This window comes from Epinephelus fuscoguttatus, linkage group LG23 (assembly GCF_011397635.1).
Source record: "Epinephelus fuscoguttatus linkage group LG23, E.fuscoguttatus.final_Chr_v1".
Taxonomy (NCBI): domain Eukaryota; kingdom Metazoa; phylum Chordata; class Actinopteri; order Perciformes; family Serranidae; genus Epinephelus; species Epinephelus fuscoguttatus.
In genome coordinates this window covers 5,148,996-5,175,761 of record NC_064774.1, presented here as the reverse complement: position 1 = coordinate 5,175,761, position 26,766 = coordinate 5,148,996, and the positions used below count along the sequence as shown (strand labels likewise).

At 41.0% G+C, this 26,766-nt stretch overlaps 2 protein-coding genes across 2 annotated transcripts in view; both read left to right on the top strand.

Annotated features, from left to right (window-relative positions):
• Positions 1 to 5,294: 5,294 nt before the first annotated feature.
• Positions 5,295 to 13,048, top strand: LOC125883752 (sodium/hydrogen exchanger 9B2-like). Its single transcript, XM_049568285.1, has 13 exons — positions 5,295 to 5,384; positions 6,112 to 6,217; positions 6,357 to 6,527; positions 6,604 to 6,746; positions 6,830 to 6,957; positions 7,066 to 7,147; positions 8,798 to 8,891; positions 8,962 to 9,068; positions 9,161 to 9,310; positions 10,202 to 10,310; positions 10,478 to 10,614; positions 10,881 to 11,055; positions 11,848 to 13,048. Exons 1-13 carry the CDS (start codon positions 5,367 to 5,369, stop codon positions 11,931 to 11,933), a joined length of 1,506 nt encoding a protein of 501 aa, XP_049424242.1. The 5' UTR covers positions 5,295 to 5,366; the 3' UTR covers positions 11,934 to 13,048.
• A 2,944-nt stretch (positions 13,049 to 15,992) lies between these two features.
• Positions 15,993 to 26,766, top strand: part of LOC125883759 (Fc receptor-like protein 5) — a 31,550-nt gene continuing 20,776 nt past the window's right edge. Inside the window, exons 1-7 of the mRNA XM_049568296.1 lie at positions 15,993 to 16,035; positions 16,355 to 16,390; positions 18,623 to 18,737; positions 21,280 to 21,428; positions 21,887 to 22,126; positions 23,218 to 23,502; positions 23,577 to 23,819. Of these exons, the coding sequence (XP_049424253.1) occupies positions 16,011 to 16,035; positions 16,355 to 16,390; positions 18,623 to 18,737; positions 21,280 to 21,428; positions 21,887 to 22,126; positions 23,218 to 23,502; positions 23,577 to 23,819 (1,093 nt within the window). The 5' untranslated portion in view covers positions 15,993 to 16,010. The remainder of the gene's footprint in view (positions 16,036 to 16,354; positions 16,391 to 18,622; positions 18,738 to 21,279; positions 21,429 to 21,886; positions 22,127 to 23,217; positions 23,503 to 23,576; positions 23,820 to 26,766) is intronic.

Sequence of the window (26,766 nt, the reverse complement as noted above, 5' to 3'; positions counted from 1 at the left end):
TATTTTACAGGGTAAATTGAGTTACAGCTCATGATACAGCACTTATATTACAAGTCTGTAATTTCCCTTTAGTTTCCTGGAAAAAAAATGCTTTTTACTCATCACAGAAAACAGGCAATCCCATTGAAAGAACTGCTTTCTTGAAATCCTGAACTGCTGACTTAGATACTCTGTAGATGAGGAATTAATTGGAATAAATGAATTAGACCAACTGAGCATTGTCTCTGTTTCCCTATAATTAGTATTAAACTATATTCTTCCATCAGCCTGTAAATTATTAGGAAGTTACTGATCCTTAAAATAAAGCATAACTTTGTAAAATGTGGAAGATGTAAAATGTGTTTCCTTGACTTTGACTCTACACTGGTAAGTGAGGACATGTTGATTTATGAGGACATTTTGTCCAGTCTTCACCGTGTTGGGCAGAAACATGTTAAGGAATGTGACTGCTTTGTTCAGTCATGGCTCGTCTTACAGGATTAAAATTTAAGTGTGTTCTCAGCTGTGTTGCTAACGTTAGCCACAGGTAGGCTAATGCTACGTTCTGTCTGAAGGGCTGCCTGCTTGTTAAACAACGTTTTCTTTTTCTAAATACAGAAGATATAATGTGTGTGTGTGTGTGTGTGTGTGTGTGTGTGTGTGGAGGATTTAAAGTTATTTCAAGTGATCTTTGATGAGGCCAAGTAACAAAAGTAAAGTAACAAGTAATGTAACTAATTGGTATGGTTATTACTTTTGCAGTGAGTAATGTGTAATACTCGATTACAGTGGCTCAGTTTTTGCCCAACACTGGTCGTTAACACCTCAAAGATCTTTTGTAAACGAGGGTCCTCACAAGTACAGCGTATAAATGTGTTTGTTTCAGATGATGGACGAAGAATCCACAAAGCGTTACCTGCGGACGAATGACGACACACAGACTCAGAAACAAGCCGAGGTACCAACTGTTATTAATATTGTAAAGCTAGCTAGCTGTTTAAGATCAATAGGACGTGATAAGTATGAAAACTAATTAATATTATCTTTGAACAGTAAGCAGGTTTTTATTAAAAAAAAAAAAGTCCTCACATGGGGACATTGGGTTTATTTTTAATAGTCACAAGTGTGTACTAAAGTATAAACCTGTTTATTTCAATTAATGAGTGTTGCTCTACAGAAATGAAATTATAAGATATTAAAATGTCCCAGTGTCCTCAAACAAGTTCTTCCTAGTAAACAGGTCTAATCTTGTTACTGTTGCTAAAATTGGTCAAATTTGTTTCCGTATCAAACTACAAACATTATTTATCATAAATAATCACGTTTCAACCATTACATGTGATCAGGTTTTGGCAGAGGTGGGTAGTAACTAGTTACATTTACTCAATTACATTTACTTGAGTAACTTTTTGGATAAATTGTACTTTTCAGAGTAGTTTTAATGCAAAATACTTTTTACTTTTACTTGAGTTATATTGTTTTAAAGCAACAATACTCTTACACTTGAGTACAATATTTGGCTACACTGTACATATATATATATATATATATATATACAGTATATATAAGAATATATTTGTGTTTCTTGTGCCTTGATTTATGTTATGTTTGTAAAGATTTAATTTATTTTTGTTTTAGTTAAATGGGTATTGTTTAAAATACATGAATTTGCAGATTATTATTTTTGATTGATTGACTACGTTCATGTTCTTATTTTACAAATAAATCAGGCGTTACTCAACAGTTACTCAGTACTTGAGTAGTTTTTTCACCAAATACTCTGTTACTCTTACTCAAGTAATTATTTGGATGACTATTTTTTACTTTTACTTGAGTAATATTGTTCTAAAGTATCGGTACTCTTACTTGAGTACAATATTTGGCTACTCTACCCACCTCTGGGTTTTGGACCTTGTTCACTTCTGTGTCGGGATCAGCTGCAGACTGACATGGACCAGTGTATTGTGGTTTGTCTACCACTAGATGGCACAAGACAGTGTCCATGAACAAGGACGCAGGGTCTCAGGAGGTTAAAACCACACTAGGTGTTTGGTTACTGCGGCCAATACATTTAAATCTCTCTGATTTGCTTTTGATGTTTTACAGTGATGATAAGTGCATCATAAACTTTTCCTGTGACTCCTGTACTACACACACACACACACACACACACACACACCCTTGAGTGACTCAGCAGACTCTCTGCAGTTCACTCTGAACTAACTGCAGCTGCTGGTTTATGTCTCGTCGGTCCTGAAGGTGGCGCTGCAGGAAACATTCACCGTGTCATTAAAATCAAGAAGTAAAGTTCAACAACATTTTTCCATCATGTGTTTATATGTGTGAGTGTGTGTGTGTGTGTGTGTGTGTGTGTGTGTGTGTGTGAGAGAGAGAGAGAGGTGAGTGTATCTGCTGGTTTAATGATTAATGTGATGAAACAATAAATCTCTTGACAAGATGACGGAGGGAGAGGATGATGGATGGAAAAAGAGGAAGATCAAATGGAGGAGGAGTGTGGGAAACACAAGAGCAGGATTGTGCAAACAGGAGAGACTGAGAGCAGAGTCTGATGTTAGCAATGTGACGCAGCTCCACAAAACAACAGCTTATTACTGAATATGTATCTGCATATGTGACCTAAATACGGAGCTAGTCACTGGGTCACAGGAGGAGCTACAAACACATTAAACAGTGTCTTTAAACTGTATTATTACTCTGTTTATATACTGCTCATCAATGTTAAAAAGGAGGAAGAAATGTAAAGATTACATTGACATTACCTTCACACAAACATTAACCATCATAACTGAAAGCCTGACCCTGTCATACTCTGCCAGGACTGTCTGACGGCGCTCAAATCAAATTTATTTCTAAAGCATGTTTCAAACAGCCAAAGTTTTGTCCAATAAAATAAGTGAAATAACACAACAACATGCACAAACAAACCAGTACAAAAGACAATAACGCACAGAATGGACAGATCTGAAAATAAAATATAAAAGACAAAACAGAAACGAATCGTTTTGTGACACTTATTCCTCCTTTTGATGTTTTCACATTCTCTCTGTCAGCATTCGTATATTAATGTATGTTCCCCTTTATACATTTATGTTCATCACATCCTGGACCAGACTGTGCATCTTCTCCTCAGATGACCTCAACTCATTGACTCCGACTAACTGTATTATATCAGTTATCTACAACAAGTCATCTCTGCCTGTTAGTATTGAAAGTTTCAGTCTCAACGTCCACTCTGTGTGAAAGGTTCGTCAGGTTACTGAACAGAGTCCGAGTCCATGTCAATATTTGTTTGAGTGGCTGAAGACATTAGTTCATTAGCGAGAATACAATAAAATTAAATAATACAATCCCAATTTCTGCATTTTAAACCTTTTTTTGTTAAACTATAGTCAGTAGTTTTTGTCAGTTCTGACAATTTCTCACGTTCACATGAACTCATTAAATATTCTGTAAATCTTGGACCTTTTTAACATTTAAAGCATAAATGATTTTCTTTTCATGGTAAATGTGAGCTCATTTCTTATCTAGGCCTAACCGCCATATAGATTTTTACTAAACTTGGTAGATATGTAGAACAGGACGCCTCAAGGTGACTGGAGAAATTTAACTCTAATTGGCAACTGGGTGGCGCTATAACAACAGAAAAATGCTTCAAAATGGCTAAAATGCGACCGATCGCTGTGGCTCCCCCTGTGGACCAATGTTGGTTTAAAGTATCTGCCTTTCAATGTCGTGCTACCTCAACTCCCCCTGTGCAATGTCATCAGTGAGCATGGGATATCCTACCATTGCTATGCTGATGACACACAGCTCTACCTCAGGACAACCCCCACTTCTTCTGCTCCCCTGCCAACATCCACACTGACCACCTGCCTGGAGGAGATAGAGGCGTGGATGAAGCTCAACTTCCTACAGCTAAACAGTTCCAAAACGGAAGCCATCCTAGTCGGCACACGACATCAGCTCCGTTCTTCCACCATCACTAGTATCACTTTCTCTGGTCAAAACATCCCCCTTTCCACATCTGTCACCAACCTGGGTGTTAAAATGGACTCTCAACTCACCTTTGACACCCACATCAAACACCTCTGCAAGACCTCATTCCTCCACCTCAGGATCATCACCAAACTCCGTCCAACACTCACCCTGGCAGATGCAGAGAAGCTCGTCCACGCCTTTGTCTCCTCCAGGCTGGACTACTGTAATGCACTCCTCATCGGGATCTGTGGCAAGAGCATACAGAGACTGCAATACATCCAGAACAGGAACTCCTCACGCACCCTCCGTTCTGCAACCACAAACACCCTCCAAGCCCCCAGAACCAAGCTCTGCACCATGGGTGACTGGGCCTTTTCCCCTGCTGCTCCGAGGCTGTGAAACGCCCTCCCTGACCACCTCAGGACCCCACAGACTACTGATGTTTTTAAACGACACCTAAAAACCTATCTTTTCACAAAAGCATTCTGCTAAATGTCTTTTATAGGTTCTCCTTTTAACTATTTATCGTTTCTAATCATTTTTAATAATTCTTTTTTTTTTTTTTAAATTGTATTAATTCTGTTTCAATTGCTTTTTTGTTTTTTGGTTTGTTTTTTTGTCTGCTCTGTAGCACTTTGAGATTGCTAAAATGTAAAGTGCAATACAAATAAAATTTATTATTATTATTATTATTATTATTATTATTATTATTATTATTATTATTATTATTTCAATAAAGCAATTGTACTATCAACTTCACAAACACTCTGTCTGAATACATTGCTCTTCTTAATGGGTTCAGTTGACTATTTAATCTGCAGTTTCCTATGACCTGTATCCCAAACACACACCATGTGAAACTGTACGTGGGCACCTGTGCACTCAATGGGTATGGACTAATAGTATTCTTTATTTTGAAATGTGCTTTGACATTCTAGTTCTCATAACAATCCCCACTTTTTACTAAAAGTAGCTTTAATTGGTGTCTTAATTATTCAGCGCTGTTCCATGTGTTCTGTTGGAACTCCCCGAGTCTCTATGTGTGTAAACATCATATGTAAGGCCACACGTCTTTCATGAAACACGTGCCACTACTTCTCCTTCAATAAGATGTTGACCCCCCCCACAACACACACACACACACACACACACACACACACACAGCCAGGTGTAGCTCTTCTGTGGTCAAAGTGCAACAACTCATTCACTGTCTCTCTCTCTCGCTCTCTTTCTCTCTTTCACACACGTCATGTCTCTTTCATGACTAATTTACACACTGTCACACACACACACACACACACTACTCTGTGGTGCAGGGAGGGAGTAAAGTTCAGGCCGGTCAGGAGGACAGAGAGATCACCGTCCTGCCGCGGAGGAAGACGAACGAAATGGACGACGCTGCAGGGGTGAGTGGTCGATAACACACACACACACACACACACACACACATTCACTAACACACACTGACATGCACACACACACACACACACACACACACACACACACACACACACATTGATACACACGGGTTGACATCAGAGAACACTGAACTCTGAGGAAGGCCAACTATTTATAGAAACTACGAGTATGTTAATGTTGTTGTTGTTGATCCAGTTTGTAAGAAACAGCCAACATTAAGAGATTTAGGCCAAAAGTATGTGGACAGCTGAACTCTGTCTTCAGGTTTTCATCTAAACATGAACGTATGAACGTATGAATGTGTGAATGTATGGAGAAGTGTGTCAGCGCCCCAGGAATATAACAACCATGTTGATGAGACACTCTAAGTCTGAATCATGTCTCAACAGTGCAGGATGATAAAGTTAACATCATAGTTTTTCGTCTCGTCTCGCTTGATTAACCATTTCCTGAGCAACAGGAAGTAAAGTGTTGCCATGGAGTTGTTCGGTCCACATTTATTTACATTTGTGTCTCCGCACAAAGTGAGCTGAAGGATCTGTTCTCAGCTCCGGTCTGTCTGCAGCCTCGGCGTGCAGACATCTGGATCACTGTGAGGGAAACTTAAGAACACGATGGTTCTGTGTGAGACAGTGTGTGTGTTCAATACAAATACATGTATTGTTACACACCCATAATTTGTGTGTGTGTGTGTGTGTGTATGTGTGTGGCCAGATGAAGATGGAGGTGTCCGACTCATCCTCCTGCTGTTTGTCTTGTATCCGCCTGAAGGACAGATGTCCTCGGCCACAGGGCCTCATCAACCTGCTCATCACTAAGGGTAACAAACACTCAGTGTGTGTGTCTGTGTGTGTATTCAACCGGGGTCAGCTGTGAATAAATCAGTTTATATGATATGTGTGTGTGTGTGTGTGTGTGTGTGTGTGTGTGTGTGTGTGTGTGTGTGTGTGTGCGCGCAGTGTGTCTGTTCGCCCTGCTCTTCGGAGTCGTCTGGTCCATCACAGGAAGTGAGTGTTTACCTGGAGGCAACCTGTTTGGCATCGTCATCCTCTTCATCTGCTCCGTGCTGGGAGGGAAGCTGGTGGGAATGATCCAACTGCCCACGCTGCCCCCCTTCCCTCCACTACTTGGTACAACCCAACACCTGAAGCTAATGTCACTTTAAATATATTCTGAACATTAAAACATGTTGTAAACGTGTCGTAGGGATGCTGCTGGCGGGTCTGCTGCTGCGTAACGTTCCCTACATCACCGAGGCCGTCTTAATCGACACTCACTGGTCTGCAGCTCTGAGGAACATCGCCCTGTCCATCATCCTGACCAGAGCCGGGCTGGGCCTCGACCCCTCGGTGAGTTGCTCACACACACACACACACACACACACTAAAATAAACTGCACACTTAATGAACGTGTGTGTGTGTGTTCATGCAGGCATTGAGTCGTCTGAAGGCGGTGTGTTTGCGTGTGGCGGTCGGTCCGTGCATGGTGGAGGCCAGCATCGTCGCTATCGTGTCTCACTTCCTGTTGGGTCTGCCCTGGGTGTGGGCCTTCATACTCGGGTAACACACACACACACACACACACGCTCACACACACATCATTGTGAATATATGGAAGCTATAGTTCTCTGTATCTGTATCTGTAACTGTGTGTGTGGTTGTTTGTAGTTTTGTCCTGGCTGCGGTGTCTCCAGCAGTCGTGGTTCCTTCGATGTTGCTCCTGCAGAGAGAAGGATACGGAGTGGAGAAGGTAAACCGTCATCTGCTGCTGGAACTCAACACATTGGTCTGATTACAGGTGGTTCTGCAGTCTGCCACCAGAGGGCGCCGCTGGACAGCTGAGGACATGAGCCACTCTGTGTAAACGTTACAGCTTTATCTGTAGAGGCTGGTCCAACAATTCACCAGAACCACCTACAAAACTCACAGAACCTTCTCACCGACCACATGAACCACCCAGATGACCCCTAAAACCTCTGTTTCACCCACTAGAACCTCAAAATAATCCCTATAACACCCAAAGGGCCTTAACAACTTCATCAGTCTCTTCATCAACCCCCTATAAGACCCCTAGAACCTTTATGATGACCAATAATATGTTCTAGAAAAACTACCCGAGGGTCCTTTACAAGGTTCTTGGAGTCACTAAAAAGGATCCTTTTGAAGAACCTCTGGAACATCTTCAATGATCATAAGAAACCTCCTCAATGACAAGTAGAAAACTCTAAAGGAGCACTAGCACTTCCTCGATGATCACAAGGAACCCCTTAAAAGACCTCTACAACCTCATCAAGGACAAAAGAACCCCCTTTAGAAGCCGTAAAACCCTACTCAATGACAAGTAGACCATCCTGAAAGACCAGTAGAACCTCTTCAATGACCATAAAAACCTCTTAGAAAAGTCCTAGAACCTCCTCAGTGATAAATGGATTCCAAAGGACCACTAGAACCTCCTACTCTAAATTAGTGATGGCCAAATGGAGCCTCACGAACCACTGTCTTTATTTGCTGAGCCCACTAGATGGCGCCCTCACTGTTTGTTTTTTACAAGGGGTTGAAAGCACACTGAATTCCTCCAGCCTCTTTCTCTAAACCAAGCGGGTCATCTAGTGGGGTCACAAAATAAAGACGATGGTTCATGAAGCTTCAGTCGGCCCTGAATACCCTCATTCCTCCTCAGTGACAAGTAGAACATCCTAAAGGAACATTTGAATCTAGAACCTTGTGAAGAACCTCCAGAACATCTTCACTGACAATAAAAACCTATAAGAGACGCCCTAAAACCTCCTCAACTATAAGTGGAACACCATAAAGGACCCATAGAACCTCTTCATTCATCACAAGAACCTTGTAAGGAATCTCTAGAACCTCTTAAATGGCCACTAGAACCTTTTACAGTACCCCAGAACCTCAGTGCAAGCAGCCATTTTGCCACTACTGTGTACTTCTGTTGTGCACCTTGCAAAACCTCTGTTGATGATGGATCGGTAATTATAATGATTCCACTCAAAACTGGTGGAAATGCGGAGTGGCTCGCTAGACAGCACAGAGGCTCCAAAAAATCCTGAACAGAACCAGTTCAAGAACCAGAGCTAGTTTGTGGGAAAGGGGGTCTAAGTGTGTGGAACTCTACTGGAGGGAATATATTCCCTGATTTTAATGATGTTGGTGGAGACCACTGTCAAATACAGCACTCCATGATCTCACAAAGGTATTCAACCACATGATGGATGAAAATCTCCTGCAGGCACACCAGAACCTTGTCAGCAGTCACTAGAACCTCCTAAAGGACCCTGAGAATCTGCTCAAAGACTGCCAGATTCACCAATAGGAACCCAAGAACCTTTTTACTGTAGTTTTGTGATGTTCTGTTAATGCTTTAATAATGTTCTGTGTTTAGGGAATCCCCACCCTGCTGATGGCTGCTGGGAGTTTTGATGATATTCTGGCCATAACAGGGTTCTCCACCTGCCTGGGAATCGCCTTCTCCACAGGTCTGTACTACGGAATAAACTCTGCTCTGTTTTATTCTGTTTTGTTCAACATACTTCGTTTGTCCTGCAGGTTCTACGTGGATGAACATCCTGAAGGGTCTGCTGGAGGTGGTGGGAGGGGTCATAGCCGGGTTCATCCTCGGCCTGTTCTTGTGCTGCTTCCCCAGTGGAGACCAGGTCAGACGGGTTCCATGCTGTTGGCTTCATCTGAAATCTAAAATGTAAACTAAGTCATTATTTGAATGTACTCTCTCTCTGTCTGTCTGTAGGAGGACCTGGTGTTGAGGAGGAGTCTCATGTTGTTGGGTCTGTCCATATTTTCGGTCTTCTTCAGTCATGTCATCGGTTTTGCCGGAGCCGGTGGTCTCTGTACGCTGGTGTTGGCCTTTCTGGCTGCTCTGGGCTGGAAAACAAACAAGGTAACACACATCGGAATCTGGATCTTAATCTGGATTAAACACCTGGATTCAGATCTGTTTACAACGCATCAGCATATCTTTTAACAGTTAACACCACTGAATGTGTTTAGTTTACATTCTAACATCAGTCCCCACTCAGACCCCGACCCGGAGAACTTTTCTGATCACCACTCATACCTCCTAAAAGACCACCTGAGGGTTCTTTAAAAGGTTCTTAAAATTGCTGAGAGGGGTCTTTCTAAATGACCTCTAGACGTCTTAATTGACCATTAGATACTTGTACAGGAACCCCAAATCCTCCTCACTGGCAAGGAGAACCACAAAAACCTCCTCAATAATCACAAGAACCTTTTTAAGGACCTCTAGAACCTTCATTGACCATGACAACCTCACAAAGAATCCCTAAAACCTCCTCAGTGACATGAAGAACATCATAACAGAACACTAGAACCTCCTATAGCACCCCTATAAACTGCTCAATGACTAGTAGAACATCTTCAAAGACCACTAGAACCTCTTCAGTGATCACAAGCGCCTTGTAAAGGAAGAACCTCTTAAATGGCCACAAAAACCCCTAAAGAAGAGCTAAAACCTCCCCTATCCCCTTCCTCTTCAGTGACCATTCAAACCTCTTGTGGGAGCCCAAGAACCTTGTCAGTGACAAATAGAACATCATAAAGAACCAGTAGAACTTCTTCAATGACTATAAAAACCTTCAACTTAAGACCTAGAAACTCTTCACTGGCTAATAGAACATCCTGAAGGACTACTAGAAACTTCTATAGTACCCTAAAACCTCTTCAATGAAAAGTAAAACATACTAGAGGGCCACTAGAACCTCCTATAGTTCCCCCTAAACCCCCTGACTGTAACAGTTCTCTTTATATCCAGGCCCCAGTGGCAGCCATGGTGGGCCGATCATGGGATGTGTTCCAGCCACTCCTCTTTGGTCTGATTGGAGCAGAGATCACCATAAAAAACCTCAGCCCCAGCACCGTGGGTAAGAACCCTCCCCAAAACAGCCAGGATATAATTTGGACCTGGTCTCAGTATTTAAGAACCAAGTGGTCCAGGTAGTGAACACTGTTAGCCTGAACTTCTCCAGACAAATGGTGGTGTATTTCATGAGCAAAGTTTTACACTCTGTGTCGGTCTCTCTGGGTTCAGGTCTGGGTCTGGCCTGTATCAGTATCGGTCTGGTGATCCGCCTTCTTGTCACCTTCCTGCTGGTTCATTATGCAGGATTCAATCTGAAGGAGAAAATCTTCATCGCTGTGGCCTGGCTGCCTAAAGCTACCGTACAGGTCAGTGCAGCGCGTTCTCATTCTCAGGTCGTCAAATACCAACGCTTTGTGCCTCAGTGTGCGATATTTACACCAAAGGCACCCTTTAGCTTCTTTATGAGACGCACCAAACTTACAACTAACTCCAATGTAAACCCATCTGCAGCACGACTTGATGCCTCAGTGACTACATGAGCCTTTAGGGTTCTGGCGAGCCTGTTCATCCTCATGTCCATTCAGTTGACATAAGGTGATTTTAAAAGTCTCCATGTCTATTTGTGTGTCAGGCTGCTATTGGCTCCAAGGCGTATGACATGGCGAGGGAAGAGGGGGACGAGAAGGCGATTAAGTTTGGTTTGGATGTGCTAACGTTAGCCGTGTTAGCCATCCTGACCACAGCTCCCATTGGAGCGTTGGGTATCGGACTGGCTGGACCTCGCCTCCTGGCCCGGCAGGTCAAAGGTACACAGACACACACACACACACACACACACAGACCCTTTTTGACATGATGCATTCCCTACCTCCTAAACCTTACCATAATCTTAACGCCATGTCATGACCTTCAAACAGTCCATTGGAATAATGAGGACTTGGCAAAATGTCCTCACAGTGCAAAATGTTCTTTCTATTACGGTTGAAACTGGAGTGGTCCACACAAGGATAGTAAAACAAGTATGCACACACAGTTTTAAAATGTGAAGTTCAGTTTTTAAACTGATGCTGCCCATATTGGTTGCCTTGTATTTAAAATTTGAAAATAAACGTACAATATTCTAAAAAACTTTTAAAAAAGGAGTTAAATATGTTGTCCTCACAATACAGAATGTCCTCACTACGATGGTTTAAAACTATAGTTGGTCCACACAAAGATAGCATAACAAGCATACACATAGGTTTTATAAATATGTGATTTGTTGTCAATAATATTCAATGTTCAGTTTTGATACTGTTGTTGTCCATTACAGTGTCTATGTGTTCATAATTGGAAAGAAAGTACAATGATATTCTAAAAAAAAAAATCATAAATAAAACACAAAAGAAACAAAAGTTCGAGGGACAGTGACAAAATGCCAGAAACTGAATGAAATGTTTTTCACAGATTAGTTTTTACATTTTTGTGTTATTTTTTTGTTTAATGATTTTTCATCATTTCACCCTGTATTCATTATTTTATTTATGTCATGTTTCATCCTTCACAAACGGACATACGGAGCATATTTTTATTGACGTTGATTTTCTTTATCTCAGCAGATGACACAGAAGGCGGAGCAACGACTCCAAGCAGCAACGGGATTGTTCAAGAAAAAGATAACGTGACCCTTGAGAGCAAGCTATGAGGTTTCTGATTGGACAAACAAAAGAAAGCTATATATTATACACCTGAAGTAAACCTTTTATATGTGCAGATATGTTTATAAAATATTGTTGCTGTATGTTACTTTTATGCTTTGACATGCTAATGCTAGTTTAGACAGTCACTACCTAAATGTTCAGCAACTGATGTAAATGACCAGACTGCTACAGAAGTTTATTTCCAACATTTTTAACAGATGACAAGTTAGGAATAATAAACCTAACACAATGTGAAATATGCCAAAAATGTGATTTCCACAGATTTACTTTCACAGACGTGATATTTACGACATTAAAGGCCAGTCAAATTAGAAAAAAAGATCTATTATGTTAAAATTAGGAAAAATTCCCAACAGTTAACTTATGGAAATACCAAACCATTACAGTAGCTGGGGCAATTTACAGCATTGTACAATTTCTACCCAATGAGTTAGCTAGCTAATCTAAACATGCTACATCCATTTTCCTCAAAGTAACTGTTTGTCTTACACGTAGCTTTATTTTTTTTTTAGTTATTATTTACCACTTTTTGTTATTCTATGATTGTATGTTGAGTAGGTGGACTAAAAGTGAGGTAATTCATCATTTTGGGATAAGCAGCTACTTTAGCTAGCATGCCAATCTGATGTTTATGTGCTGGGATAAGTAAGAACTTGTTTGGACGAAGTGTTGCCGACCGCCCCTGAAGGCAACACTTTTTTATAGCTCTTCAGAACGGCACATGGAGATTACAACTGACATTTTCGGACAGTCTCCCCTGAAGCGATTCGCCACTGAAGTGAAAAATGGCCGAAATAGTTGAGAAAGCTGAGAGCAGTGCTGCCAACTCTTGTCCTATAAAAGTGGCTGGCACTAGCTCTAAAAGTCACTGAAAGAGGCTAGATGATGTCATACACTGATTTGCATATTGGTGATGAAATTGCACATTATCAGTAATCCTGTACACGTTGTACTTATTTTCTATGCTATTTATATCACTCCTAACATGATTATTTTCTGAAGTCCTTGTCGTATCACGAAGAATATTTCCAACAATTATTGTACTGAGGTGTGGTTTGTTTTACATGTGCTATTAATGAAAAGCTTAATAAATACTTGTAGTTACAGTAAAGTTACAAAGTGATCTCTTCATTTCAGACAAAGCACCGGAGAGTTCGCCGGTGGTGACTCAATGTTAAAGGGCACACTGAAATTCAAGTGTCATGTGGTACAAAGTTCATATGTTTAAAGAAACAGAGTGTGCACAGGTGCATCTGGTCTTGCGTTCAGCTCTGCTGGTCAGTTTGATTTTGGATCTGGTTGCTGGTTGACATCCAGATTAAACCCACAAACAAATTTCTTCCATGTCCTTGCTCCTTTTTGTTAGCAAAAATCTGTGTTGGCCTACTGTCGTGTTCACACTGAACATGAAGCAAAGTTTTAGTTTTGTGTTACTTGTACAAATACAACCACTGGAATTTGTTTTTTGCAGGATATTGCAACTGGCCAATATTCCCTTTAACAACTATACCTACAGTTGTGCTAAGTATCTGAGGGAGGCGGCTAATGGCTAATTTGTTTTGTGGTTAAGTACAACTGATTGCTGGAATCAAGTGATGTGAACACGGAGGCTCCGTGCTCTGAGCCAGCATGAACCAAGATGGCAACACTCTTTTTTTTATTGTTTTATATGGTCATGGCAGCACATCACCACTTCACTCCTTCTAATGTTTATTTTCCTACATGTTCTCCCCGTGTCAGCGTGGGTTTCCACCAGGTGCTCCCACATGTTCTCCCCGTGTCAGTGTGGGTTTCCTCCAGGTGCTCTGACATGTTCTGCCCGTGTCAGTGTGGGTTTCCTCCAGGTGCTCTGACATGTTCTGCCCGTGTCAGTGTGGGTTTCCTCCAGGTGCTCTGACATGTTCTCCCTGTGTCAGCGTGGGTTTCCTCCAGGTGCTCCGACATGTTCTCCCTGTGTCAGCGTGGGTTTCCTCCAGGTGCTCCGACACGTTGTCCCCATGTCAGCGTGGGTTTCCTCCAGGTGCTCCGACACATTGTCCCCATGTCAGCGTGGGTTTCCTCCAGGTGCTCTGACATAATGTCCCCATGTCAGCGTGGGTTTCCTCCAGGTGCTCCAGCTTCCTCCCACAGTCCAAAGACATGCAGGTTAAATGGTGACTCCACATGTACCTCCTTGCTTTTGGATATGGCTGCAACTTTACAGGTCAACTCAACAGTGACAACTGTTGCAGCAGGAGTTTCAACAACCGTCGTTGACACACCATTGGAGCACTAACGAACCAGTGACATCATTGGCCTTGTGAAGACCTCCCCAGAGGTTAAATACCTGGGTGCTTCCACACCAGTTTGTCAGACTAGTTCCAGCCTAGTCAGACAGGCATGAACTGATGAAGCCTCTTGGATAAGAGGTGAAACGTCTTCTAAGACAAAACCAAGTCCAGTTGCATTCGATTCCATTGCCTTGAGATAACTATGACCTGGATGAATGAGAATATCCACAGGCATCTTTACAGGTCAAAGGTCACAGAGGTTAAACGCAAATATGCTTTGCCTTCAGATGGTATTGTTTTATTCGCCCCTCTGTTCTCACTAAATGGAAGTAAACAGGACGTGATATTCATTTCGCTCGTGTGATCACACCCTAAGAACCAATCAGGTTGCAGCTTGTCATGTTTCTCCCTCTCTGACTGAACAATCCCAGAGACTCATCAGTCTTGTGTGACGTGTACGAGTACATCCCGCAACAAGTGAGACAAACAGAGACAGAACACAGATCAGTTGATGTGATATTTTAAAGGATTCTTTAAAAGGTGAGTAAACAAGTCAGAACACAATATAAGAGACAAAAGGCGGACATTGGCTTTTACTTTCATCTCACACAAACACCAAGTGTTTCCTGTTTCCTCTGCTATCAGTGGCAAAAATAGTCTTATTCACACCTCAGACCACACTGCATTCAGGTAACCACATCCTTGGACAGAAACCAGTTTAAACCAGCTATAAATCTTGACAGTTAGGTTAGAATGATGGAAGCTTTTACCGTGACGTAGCAAAGGTTAGCCTGTTTATAGAGAAGACTACACTACATGGACGGGATTAAAGTTTATTCATTAATCACCATTAACTAACTGACCGTCAACAACCATGTATATAGAGATAACTGTTATTTTCTGACAGCTTTGTTTTGGTTCAGTGTTCCAGCTCTGTTCCACAAGTAAGAAAAGCTTGTTCAAGATGCCATCAACATTTAAAACAACTCTAATAACGAAGCTCTAGCATAGAGTCACTTGACTTGACCTGACTCGACTCGACTCGACCTGACTTGGCTGCTGCTGATACCAGCTCACTGCCCTCCACACCTCTTGTAGGCAGAAAACTACAGAAGAGACCAACTGGAAGCTTCAGGGCTCATCAGGGTGGTTCAGGTCTGAGAGATGAGCACATGAGATGATCGTTTGATAAGACAAACAGGATGTGTTGTCTGATGTCCCTGTATCACTGCTCACATGTTGATACGTTTCTAGTTGCAGGTTTGACATTTCCAGACAGGAGACTGATAGTTCTGTAAAATAGTTTTGGATTTTTGTATTTGGTGAACATCTGCATAGAAATGGGAGTGCATTTTGTGTTAGTTTATGATGTGACCAAGCAGTAACATGTATATGTAGAATAACAAGGGGCCCAGGATGGAGCCTTGGGAACACCACAGGTCAGAGGGCCTGCTGAGGAGGCGGCATTACTTAAGGTAACTAAAAAAGACCTGTTCTATAAATATGACTCAAACTATTTTAGGGCAACAGATCTTTACAACAGCTGACAGTGAAAGATGAAAACATACAACTTTGCAAATAAAGGATTATATTATTTTATCTTGTCTTATTTTTCATACATAAAGTAAATGTCAATACATGAAAAGGAAAGAAAGAATATATGCTGGTTTCCACTCTGCTGTGTGTAGTTCTCACATCCTCCACCCCCCACCCTCCGTGGTTCATCGGTAACAGGATGTTGTCACCACATTTTCTGCCAGTCGGTCAGTGAAGCTTCAGCCTGCAGACATCATGAAGGTGGCTCTGCTCTGCACCTGTAAGTACAGAAACCTTCAGTTAAGATGATTTCTCAAGGCAATTGAATCCAACGCAACTGGACTTAGTTTTGTCTTAGAAGACGTTTCACCTCTTATCCAAGAGGCTTCATCAGTTCATGCTTTTTTAGATGATTTATTGTCATCAGAAAGAAAAGAAAGTAAAATTACAGGTTAATTTGACGGAAATCAAGGTGTTTAATAATTAAATTGTGATCTGTGAAATTATAAAACATTTTAACAAAAACTGAATTTCTGAAGTGAAATATTTCAGCGTGTGACTCGGTGCACACTCTGATCTGATTGTGACTGTTGTTCCAGTGCTGTGTGTCTGCCCGACGTCTGTCCACAGTCGAGGTAAGTTTCAAGCCTTGTGTGTGTGTGTGTGTGTGTGTGTTGGATTTTTCAGAGTGCAATTGAAGTGTTTGTTAAAATGCACTTTAATCATTGCTCTCTTCAGGTCTATATACTCCGTAAAATTTAAAAAGACGTGATGACCTTTAATGTGCGTTTGTCGCCCACCGCCTCACGCTCACCGCTTCCTGTCTGTCTGACGACTCATTTCAAAGAGACCTTCGTCCTTACAAGTAGTACGACAGCAACAGTCTTTGTAACAAACACATCAAAACCATGCATTTATGTAGTACGCACGTCTGTACGTATATATGTCCATCCTTTTCTCCTGAACACAATATTGCAAGAACACCTTGAGGGAATAATTTCAAATTTGGCACAAATGTCCACTCAAGGCGGATTTATACTTGTGCGGCAGACCCTACGCCATAGCCTACGCACATGGCCTATGCTGTTGTGAGCATTTATACTTGTGCAGTGGTGTGCCTGTGTCACTCTACAGTTACACCTCCAAACACTAGTTGGCAGGGGAGGTTTCTGTGAAGTGCTGTAAAGTTTAGTTGATTCAAAACACATATTAAACACACACTAAACAGACAATAAACACACATTAAACAGACATTAAACATGGCTTAATAGAGACAGTTTCAAACACAAATCAGCTTCACTATAACTCGCAGCATTCACAAACAAACACCTTTTTATCTGGACACATTTTCCCCACAAATACAACATGCTAATGTTATTAGCACAAGCCTATGGCATTTTACATTGTAAAGCATAGCAGCTAGCAGAGATTTCCTCTGCTCATATGAAGCCAGGATAAATCACATACACAGGACTTAAAATGCTATTTTAGTGGAGGCTTTATTGTCTTCACAATTTACTGTTTCTTATCTGTGAAATTAAAGTAAATCAAAGCTTTGTTTCCACTGAGGGAAATGGTTTCAGCTCACAGAGACAGACAGGAGGTCTGTGTCACTGTGACGCGGAGTTACATTTCTGGCGAGATGCATGTCAGGCTACAGCGTAGGGTGGGCGTAGTTATATAACCACAGGGTGGACTGGTGGGCGGAGTAAGTCTTTGTTTTCTGGGTTTTGTGTTCCCTGTTTGTGTTCTTCATTGTTTAATGTCATTCATTCATGTTAAGTCTATTTCCTGCTTTATTTTGTAGGTTTATTAATAATTTTTTGTGTGTTTTCCTGCCTTAGTGATTGTCTGATCTGTTTCACCTGTCCTTCATTATCTCCCTGCGCCCCTTGTTTATTTATGATGCGCTCAAAACTGCATAATTCTGCGTTTGACACACAGCAAACTATATTGTATGGTTCCAAGTTCTCAGTTCAGTTTTTCAGTTTATCGTGTTTTTTCTTTGTAATTTGTTTCACCTCAGCCAGTTTCCTAGTTTTGCTTTTGCCTGTCTGTTTCTCTCATTTGTCTGGTGACAGCTTTATGTCATTAGTACTTATTTTCTTGTTGTTTCTATGCCCTGAAACATCACAAACTATATATGTATATGGCATAAAGTGATGTCACCAATGTAATATCAATTTATGAATTGTTGTATTTTTTGGTGCTCCTGGTTTCAGTGAAATGAACTGAATGATTAAAGTGTGCAGAATCTAATTAATGAGTAGAATGTCCATATTGACAAAAGTTTAAACGTTTATATTTGTATGCGGGATCTAAGCAGCTAACTCACATTAATGTTGCAAACAACCCAGTTTTATACATCCAAAGAACCTGAATAAAAAGGGACTGTGCTTTTATTAACAGTTTGTTACAATATAATAATGGCTTTATTAAGGCCACAGAGAAAGGTCTTCAGCAAATGTAGTCAAATGTTTTATTATTTAGTTTCTGTCTTTCTGTTTTGATGACTCACAGTCCCACCCTCAGACTAGAATAGAAAACCACGTGTACGCTGGTCTGGAGTCTGTGAGGTGCACACATCCTTGTTTTCTAAATGCCGCCTGTGAGATGTGACGTATGAATGTTCATATGTGTGGGCCCTGAACTTTCACATCTCAAGTCCAGTCTGTGGTTTGGGAAACAAAATCCTGACAGTTTCTGACCTCTCTGCCTGGTTTTCATTTTCTTTATTTGTTCGTTGAACCTGCGACATCTTTGACCCCGACTGTAACTGCCTGACGAGGGCTTGTGAGTCTCTTTGTCTGAACCTCTGTGGTGGAAAGTAAACTAATACACTATGTCTGTCTCTGTCTCCCTCCCAGTCTCAGTGACCGTCACTCCCGGCTGGTCTCAGTTCTTTGAGTATGGAGAAGTGTCTTTGGGCTGTGATTATGTGAGCTCTGGTAAATGGTCGGTTTGGAGATACTCTAATGTAACGTGAGTTTACACCACAAATATCATCATTCCTAAAGGATGTGGCTTTCCATGTGTTTGATGAATCCAGTACACTTTTTTGGGTTTGCACCTTACTGATCATCTTTATTGTTTGTATTGGGTTTTATTTGCACTGTTTCCAACTCAACACTACTGGCACTTCGTCACTGGCCTTTGGCGTCAGATACCGAGGCACAGAGGCACCCTTTAGTGGTGGTATGTGATGCGTCAGGTGGCAGCGTGTTTTGAGACTCCAAGCAACTGGATTAGTATAAAGAGCGATAAAGTCTGCACAGGACGGGCGGGACGGTGGATGGGTCAAACAGACTCCGGACAGACCTGCTGTTCGTGTTCCATATGAAACCAAAAGTCAACGAGTTATTTTAATAACTAATATTTTGATGCTACGATGTGTAGCATGCTACACTACTGACGTGTTGACATATGTTACATGACTTTACATTACGTCAGGAACAAGGTTACTATTTTGATGTTTTTTTCTAAATCTTACAGTGTGCTTCTGATGCCCAAACCTACGGAAGTAAATCTGAAAATATTTTTTTTCCTTTGTTCTAACTTTATTTTGAAAAGACACGATGCATGTAACAAGCGTAAATTGACGCACTATCCCAGAACGTCCAGCTTGAGGGTCACCCAGGGTGTCATAGTTTAACATTTAGGGCCACTGACCAAGCGTCAGTATTTGACGAGTTGGGGTGAGAATGTCTTGCTCTTTCCCACTTTGCACTGCAGCTGCTGCACAAAAGTTTCCCTCAGGATGAATCAAGGTTTATCGTATTCCTGATGATCACTGCACAAATTGGTTTTTAGGTTTGTAAGCGGGGAGCGTTTGAAAAATTATAAAATGATAATGAATAATAAATCATCTGCATCAGGAAAATGAAACAACTTTCCTGTTGCTCAGTACAGGTTTAGCATTTAGCTTATGTGAACACAGCTACAATACTGTTACTTAAAAATCTTTCTTTATTATTATACTAATTGTTATATTTAAAATTGGAATTACATTTAATAATGTGGAGCTATCTACTTATGTAATGATGACAAAGTGCTGGTCAGTCTTACTGTTATTATTCAAACTGTTGAATTTTACTGGTCTTTAGCTGCTGAGCTAACGTTACATTAACAATAACACAATGGTTGCTAACTTTAATAAAACAAACGCCACAGAATGAAGTTTCCCTTTATATTGGGTTGGGCAAATTAGTTTTGTATATCAGCTAACTGGAGGATGCTCGCTAACAGTTGTTAGCTTTGCTAGCTATAAAGAATTAGCCAACATTTTTCACAAGTTTTAGCTAGCATGCCGGAGGAAGACATTCGCCTGAGAGGTTACGATGCTTCTAGATAATCCATGAATGATTCAGGGTTGGATTTAAGTTCATTTTATTTAGCTAGATTGTTCGTTTTGAGCTCGGGGGGAGTCTTCCTCCATCTTACACTATAGCTAATAAAAATCTGAAAAATGAGACGTCTGCGATCAGCTTTGATCCAGCCCTTGATTTTATGGGTGATTACTGGGCGCAGGAGTCACTGTCAGACTGTCGTTCTCTGGTTCACACTAACTCACAGAAATTTACAGCTGCAAGATGAGAACATGAATGTTTGGTGCTTCTATGAAACCATGAATTACATTTAATCACAAGATTTAAAAAAAAATATCTGTTCATGGAGCAGTATGGTTGAAGTTCGGGGAAGACCATGGTCACAGTTAATAAAAAGATGAACACAAATTGCAGCTCTGTGACACGACACAAACTCAAAACCTTAGACACTGAGTCCTGAACTCATTGAGTTTCCTGCCAAGTGAGAAACCGCAGTCTTCACACTGTGACTTCAACAGTTAACAAGGTTGTGTGTGGAGGAAGATTTCAAACTAGTGTCAAAAATTCTGAGAATTGTTGTGCTTTATTTAGACAACATGGACGTATCGTGTTTTATTTTTTACAAAGATCGACACTCTATTAAAAGATGTTCTTATTTCCATTGACTGTGGTGGTTTACATGAGGATGGAATTCAAACTATTGTCTAAAATTCTGTTTCTGGGATAAAATTGCGAAAATTATCAAAATTTTATCCTTTTTTCAAAAACATTTTAGATTTATTCAGCGAGAATTTGCAGTCGCTGTTAACACAAATGTTTAGATGCACTGTGGGCTTAATTTTTGATATTTCAAAAACCTGGCTGGATATTTGGTGGAGGACTCTCGGAAGAAAATTTGCAGCATGTATGACTAATTCATAATGAATCATGACAGTTGCTGCAGCGCCACCATCAGGAATATTAGCTCACAGTTCACAGTTGAGGACTGGACCTGTGTGCAAAGGTTTACTTTAATGCAAGACAAGGGAGGGCATGTTAGGACTAACTAACGTTGAGCTGCTCAGTTCAGTTTTAACAATTTGGTGTTGAGGTGCAATGTTTCACCAAAAAGTGCCAACGTGCAGCACTGAAGCTTTTTTTGTTAATAATCAAACTCCACACGTGTAAATGATTAATAAACTGAGGTGATGTGTTCCCAGGTTAAAGCTGTCTCAGTGTGGATTCGGCTGGGGCAAACAGACTCCCACCGCCTGCATCATGGAGACGGCCAAAGTGTCCGACAGCGGAGTGTACTGGTGTCAGTCTAAATACAGAGACAGCAGCAACACCGTCAACATCACTGTCACTGGTAAGATCCACAGAATGACATCATAGTGTGCCCTCTGGACAAGTCATACACATACTTCCTCTTCTTCCTCTTTCATAACACTTTTTGATGCAAACGTAGATTTGGCATCGACATGATACACGTGCTACCTGTATGACTGCTGCAAACAAATACAACCCAGTCACCAGAAAACACGTTGTTGAAAACATACCCACATTTAGTGCCTAAAAAGCTGCAAGAAAAACAGTGACGTGTTGCTACAAAACATTATTTGGTGCATTAAAATCAGATGGAAACACAGCAAGATGTCACTACAGAACACCCACGTTTGGTGCCTAATAAGCTGCTAGAAACAGCAGTGACTCACTAAATCATATTGGCAACCAACCCAGTGTGTTTCAAAATAAATCGTTTGTACAGTATCATTTTTTGAGTATTTAAGTGGAGTCAGTGCTGATGAAGTTTGTCTCTGTGTTCAGATAAAAAAGTGATCCTGCAGAGTCCCGTCCTCCCTGTGATGGAGGGAGATGATGTCACTCTGAGATGTAGAACAAACAAGTCCTCCAACCTCCCCGCTGTCTTCTATAAAGATAACTCCTCAATCCATTATGGGCCATATGGTCACATGACCATCTACCATTTCAGTGAGTCTCATGAAGGCGCCTACAGCTGTACAATCGGCAGTGATGAGTCTCCACACAGCTGGCTGCTGATGAAAGGTGAAGACCTCCAGTCATTTCACTCACTTTGTTCAATTTATGTCTTTTTTATATTTTTATATTTTCATCTCTAAGTTTTATTTCTCTTAAACCAGTCTGGTGCATCAGCTGTTTTCTCCATCGTATCCAGTTTGTTCTTACAATGTTTGTACCTACAAATGTCAGCATTGACCCAGTGATGAACTGGTTACATTTTGGTGGTCAAAGGTCAAAATCACTATGACCTTGCATCTATCTCTTTCTCATGGAGGTGATATCTCAAAAACACTGTAAGGCAGTTTCTTCAAATTTGGCACAAACGTCCACTTGAACTCAACGATGAACTGATTACAATTTGGTGGTATAAGGTCAAGGTCACTATGCCCTTGCGGGCATCTCATTCTCATGGAGGTGATATCTTAATAACACCTTGGAGTAATTCCTTCAAATTTGGCCAAATGTCCACTTGGGATTTAACAATGAACTCATTAGAATTTGGCAGTGAAGGGCCTCAAAGGAATTTCCATAAATTTGGCACAAACAGCCATAACCAGAATCAGAATAAGAATCAGAATCAGCTTTATTCGCCAAGTACGTATGTACATACAAGGAATTTGACTCCGGTAGACTTGCTGTCAATGTACCAGAATTGACCTAAGTACTCAAATTTAACTCAGGAATTCATTCACTAATTCTGACCAAACTTGACACAAATGTCTAACAGGATAAAATAATGAAGGTCAAAGGTCAGCTTGACTGTGACATCATCATGTTTTAACGTCATATCTCAGGAACAGAAGGGGAAACATTTGGTCAGATGCTGAATTGGTGACTCTAATCTTGAAACTGTGCTGATTGTATAGATCTTCTGTGTGTGAAGCATCCATGTTTGGGACTTTAACATCTGAAGCACTGTTAAGTGTCATGGCTTCATGTGAGTCATGGCTTCATATGAGTCATGGCTTCATGTGTGTCTGGATAAACATGGATGTAAACTGTAACTGTAACCTGACTGGTTCACGTGGTGCTAACTGTAGTAATGACGTAGCATCTAGTGGACATTACAGGAAGTGCAGCTGAACGCACACTAACTCTGATGTTTGTGTCCCCAGATGATTCTGAGCCGGCCCTGCTCACAGTGTCTCCTGACTCGTCTCAGATGTTTGTGTATAAGAGCCTGTCTCTGAGCTGTGGGGACAACAGCAGCTCTCAGGGCTGGAAGATCATCAGGTCCACAACCTCCGATGGCAAGATCTCCAGCTGTGGAGGGACATGGGGGGATCTCACCTCCTCTGGCTGTGACATCCAGGGAGCCAAGCAGTCCGACAGTGCCACCTACTGGTGTGAGTCTCCTACAAAGCAGCGGAGCAACTCTCTGGACATCATCATCGTCCCAGGTAGGAGCGATAAAAAAGAAAACGAGTATGAATCAGAGAGGTTCATACAAACACATTTTTCCATCTATGTTCAGACACACAGGTGATCCTGCAGATTCCTGTCCTCCCTTTGAAGGAGGGAGACAACGTCACTCTGATCTGCAGAGCAGATAGATCCTCCGACCTCTCAGCTGATTTCTACAAAGATGGCTCCTTCATCAGGACTGAGCCCACAGGTCACATGACCATCCATAATGTCTCCATATCTGATGGAGGCCTCTACGAGTGTAACATCAGCGGTGTTGGAGCATCTCGGGTCAGCCAGCTGTTTGTCAGAGGTGAGAAAGTTGTGACGGTTTGAAAGATATTAAAGTTTCATTGTAGAAATTACAGCAATGTAAAATGAAAGTGAGGATAAGAGTCAGGTCTCACCTTGTTGAGTTTATGTTTTTGTGTTCCCGTTTCTGTTCCCTCTTCCTTTAACGGTAAAGTGTGTCAGATTTAGGGCGATTTGGTGGCGTCTAGCTGTAAACTGCAGATTTCAACCAGCTAAAAGCTGCTGCTGGACAGATTTCTTTCAGTCTTCATTGTTCAGGAGTTTTTTTTATCAGGAGCTGAATTATCCACAGAGGTCTCCTCCTCTCCAATAGAACAGACCAGCTGATTGAAACCAGTAAAAACACTGAATGAAGATGTTTACCGTTATTAATCAGTCTTGAGGCCTTCACACACTGAGTCTGTTTTTTCGTCCAAAATTGTTACACATCTAAAAAAAAATATGACCTCACGTTGTGTCGTTTGCAAGCTGCATCTGAAACTTTCGTCAGGGCATTTAAAATTTCATTTCAATTTTCAATCATTTTATTTTACAGAACTTTGGTCAACTCTTGTTTTAAATGTGCTTTATAAATTAACATGATTATATCTTTATTTGAAGTCTCATTTTCATCTTATAAAACTCAGTCAGTAGCGGGTGGCTCTCCAATAATAGGCTTTCTCTTCACCTTGGAAAGACTGAGTCCATTCTCTAGAACTAGACCCAAATTGAGAATTTCACCCAATTTTGAGGTAAAATTTGGGCAGTCAGTAATTACAGCAAAAACAAAAGTTTACTACCTTGGATGTGTTATAGATAATATTTTGTCAGGAGATGATATGGCCATGAAAGCACAAAATTTCTGGCAAGAAAGGCAAATATACTGGATTCAGCAACTTTAAAAACCTCGGCTGGAGCATTAGTACTATGCCATTTTGACTATGCTGCCACCTTCTGGTACAGTGGCACTGCACAGTCTCTTAAAAACAAACTGCAGACTGCTCAAAACAAAGTTAATTAGAGTTGTTTTAAAGCTGCATCCCAGCACTCATTTGGATTCAGTCCATTTCAGATCGATTCATTTATTAAATGTGGAAAAAAGGGTGGTGCAGATTAAAATGGGCATTGCCCACAAAATAGCTTTTAAAAATGTACCTCCCTACCTTGCTGACCTTTTTAATCCAGTGAGAGCTACACACTCTCACAATAACAGAGGCAGCCAAACAAATTTTGTTCCCTTGGAATTTAAAACTAAGTTTGGGAAAAATACCTTTTCATACACTGCAGCTTGCCTGTGGTGTGATCTTCCTGTTTCTCTCAAATTAATCTTAAATGAGAGAAATTTTAAATTCAATCTTAGGAAATGGCTGACTAATTGAAGATTCTGTGCTTTCTGGTTCAAATAAAACAAAAAATTAAAAAAAAAATCACGTTTTTAAGGGATTGTTTGTTTTTAACTGTGCCACTCTTGCCTGTCATTGACACAATTGCCAGCTTTTATTGTCATCGAAAACCACAATGGAAATAAGCCTTTGGGATTTACTGTGTATTTTAATCCTTGACGATTTTTAATTAATGTGTATGAAACTGATCTACAGTTACTCATGTATGTTTTTAAATTGTTGTCAAAATAAACCTACCTACCTAGTCACCTGTTTTATTTAATCAATAAATAAATTAATATGAAGGTTTTGTCCCATTATATATAAACTGTGGCATTTGATGTGGTTTTAATGTAAATATTCACATTAATGATTGAACTAAACAAAACACACATGTTGACTGAAATTAATTTTCGCTGACTTTTCCTGTTGCATATGAAACAGGTGTGTTTGGTTTTCCAGATCACTACGATCCAGCTCCACCCACTGAAGAGTCCATCCAGTTTTGGTGGGGGGTGATACGCCACCTAGTGGTGACCTTACCATACTTATTCTCCACCTTCCTCATGGTGTGTGAATATCGACGCAGACCGACAGGTAACACTGACCTGCTAACGACAGTCTGCAGCCATGCTAACAGCCCTTTACTACTGAGCCAACCATCAGCAGGCTAACATGCTAAGGCAGGTCATAGCTGTTAGCATGCTAACGTTAGCTGAGGCTGATGTGAATGTTGTTAGTTCTGATGAATGAAGTATTGACAAATGTTGACCTGATGAATCAGTGTTTCAATACATATAACATTAATATTAATACTTAACTCTGCAGGAAGGAACCAGGCTGTTTCCACGACGACGTCCCCACCAAACGAGGATGATGAGGGACAGTATGATGACGTCATGGCTGATGTCACCACCGAGCATCGTTTCTAAACTTTCTCTCTTATGTTGTATGTTTATAAAAATGATAAATGTTTGGGGTGTCAGTGGCTTAGTTTAGTTTAGTTTAGTTTATTAAGGATCCCCATTAGCTGGTGCCATAGTAACTAGACTCACAAGTCAGTCTTTAGACGCTTTGCTTAACCAAACTGATGTCTTTCTCCCTGATTTTGTGTTTAGATGGGCGGATACAATTTCAGAGTTTAAAAAACTCCCTACGTTGCAGAACCAATAGTAAATCCGCAGGGTGGTCCTTCGGTGGCTCGCTGAACTCATGTGCTCGTAAACATAGTCCGACTGCGTTAAAAGTTTTAAACAAAGTCGCTGTAAGTCCTTCATTTCCACAATCTTGTGGACTGAGCACACGTTTGATAAAACAGAGTTAAATCTCTTGGCGTCCATTTTCAAGCTCTCTGTGTGTTTGTGTCCTTGCGGACGAGAAAAGGGGGAGCGCACATTTCTGGGAGGGCGCGTCTTTTGTTGCCGGCCGTTTTCTCCAGTGTGTTAAACACACTTTAGAAAGGAGTGTCCCCAGACTATCAGAAGGCGGAGATCTCTGATTGTCTGGTGGCGAGAGTATGTAGTAACCAACTACTCTTCCTGGGGTCCACAACGCCCGAATAAAACAATCAGTCATATCATATCATCA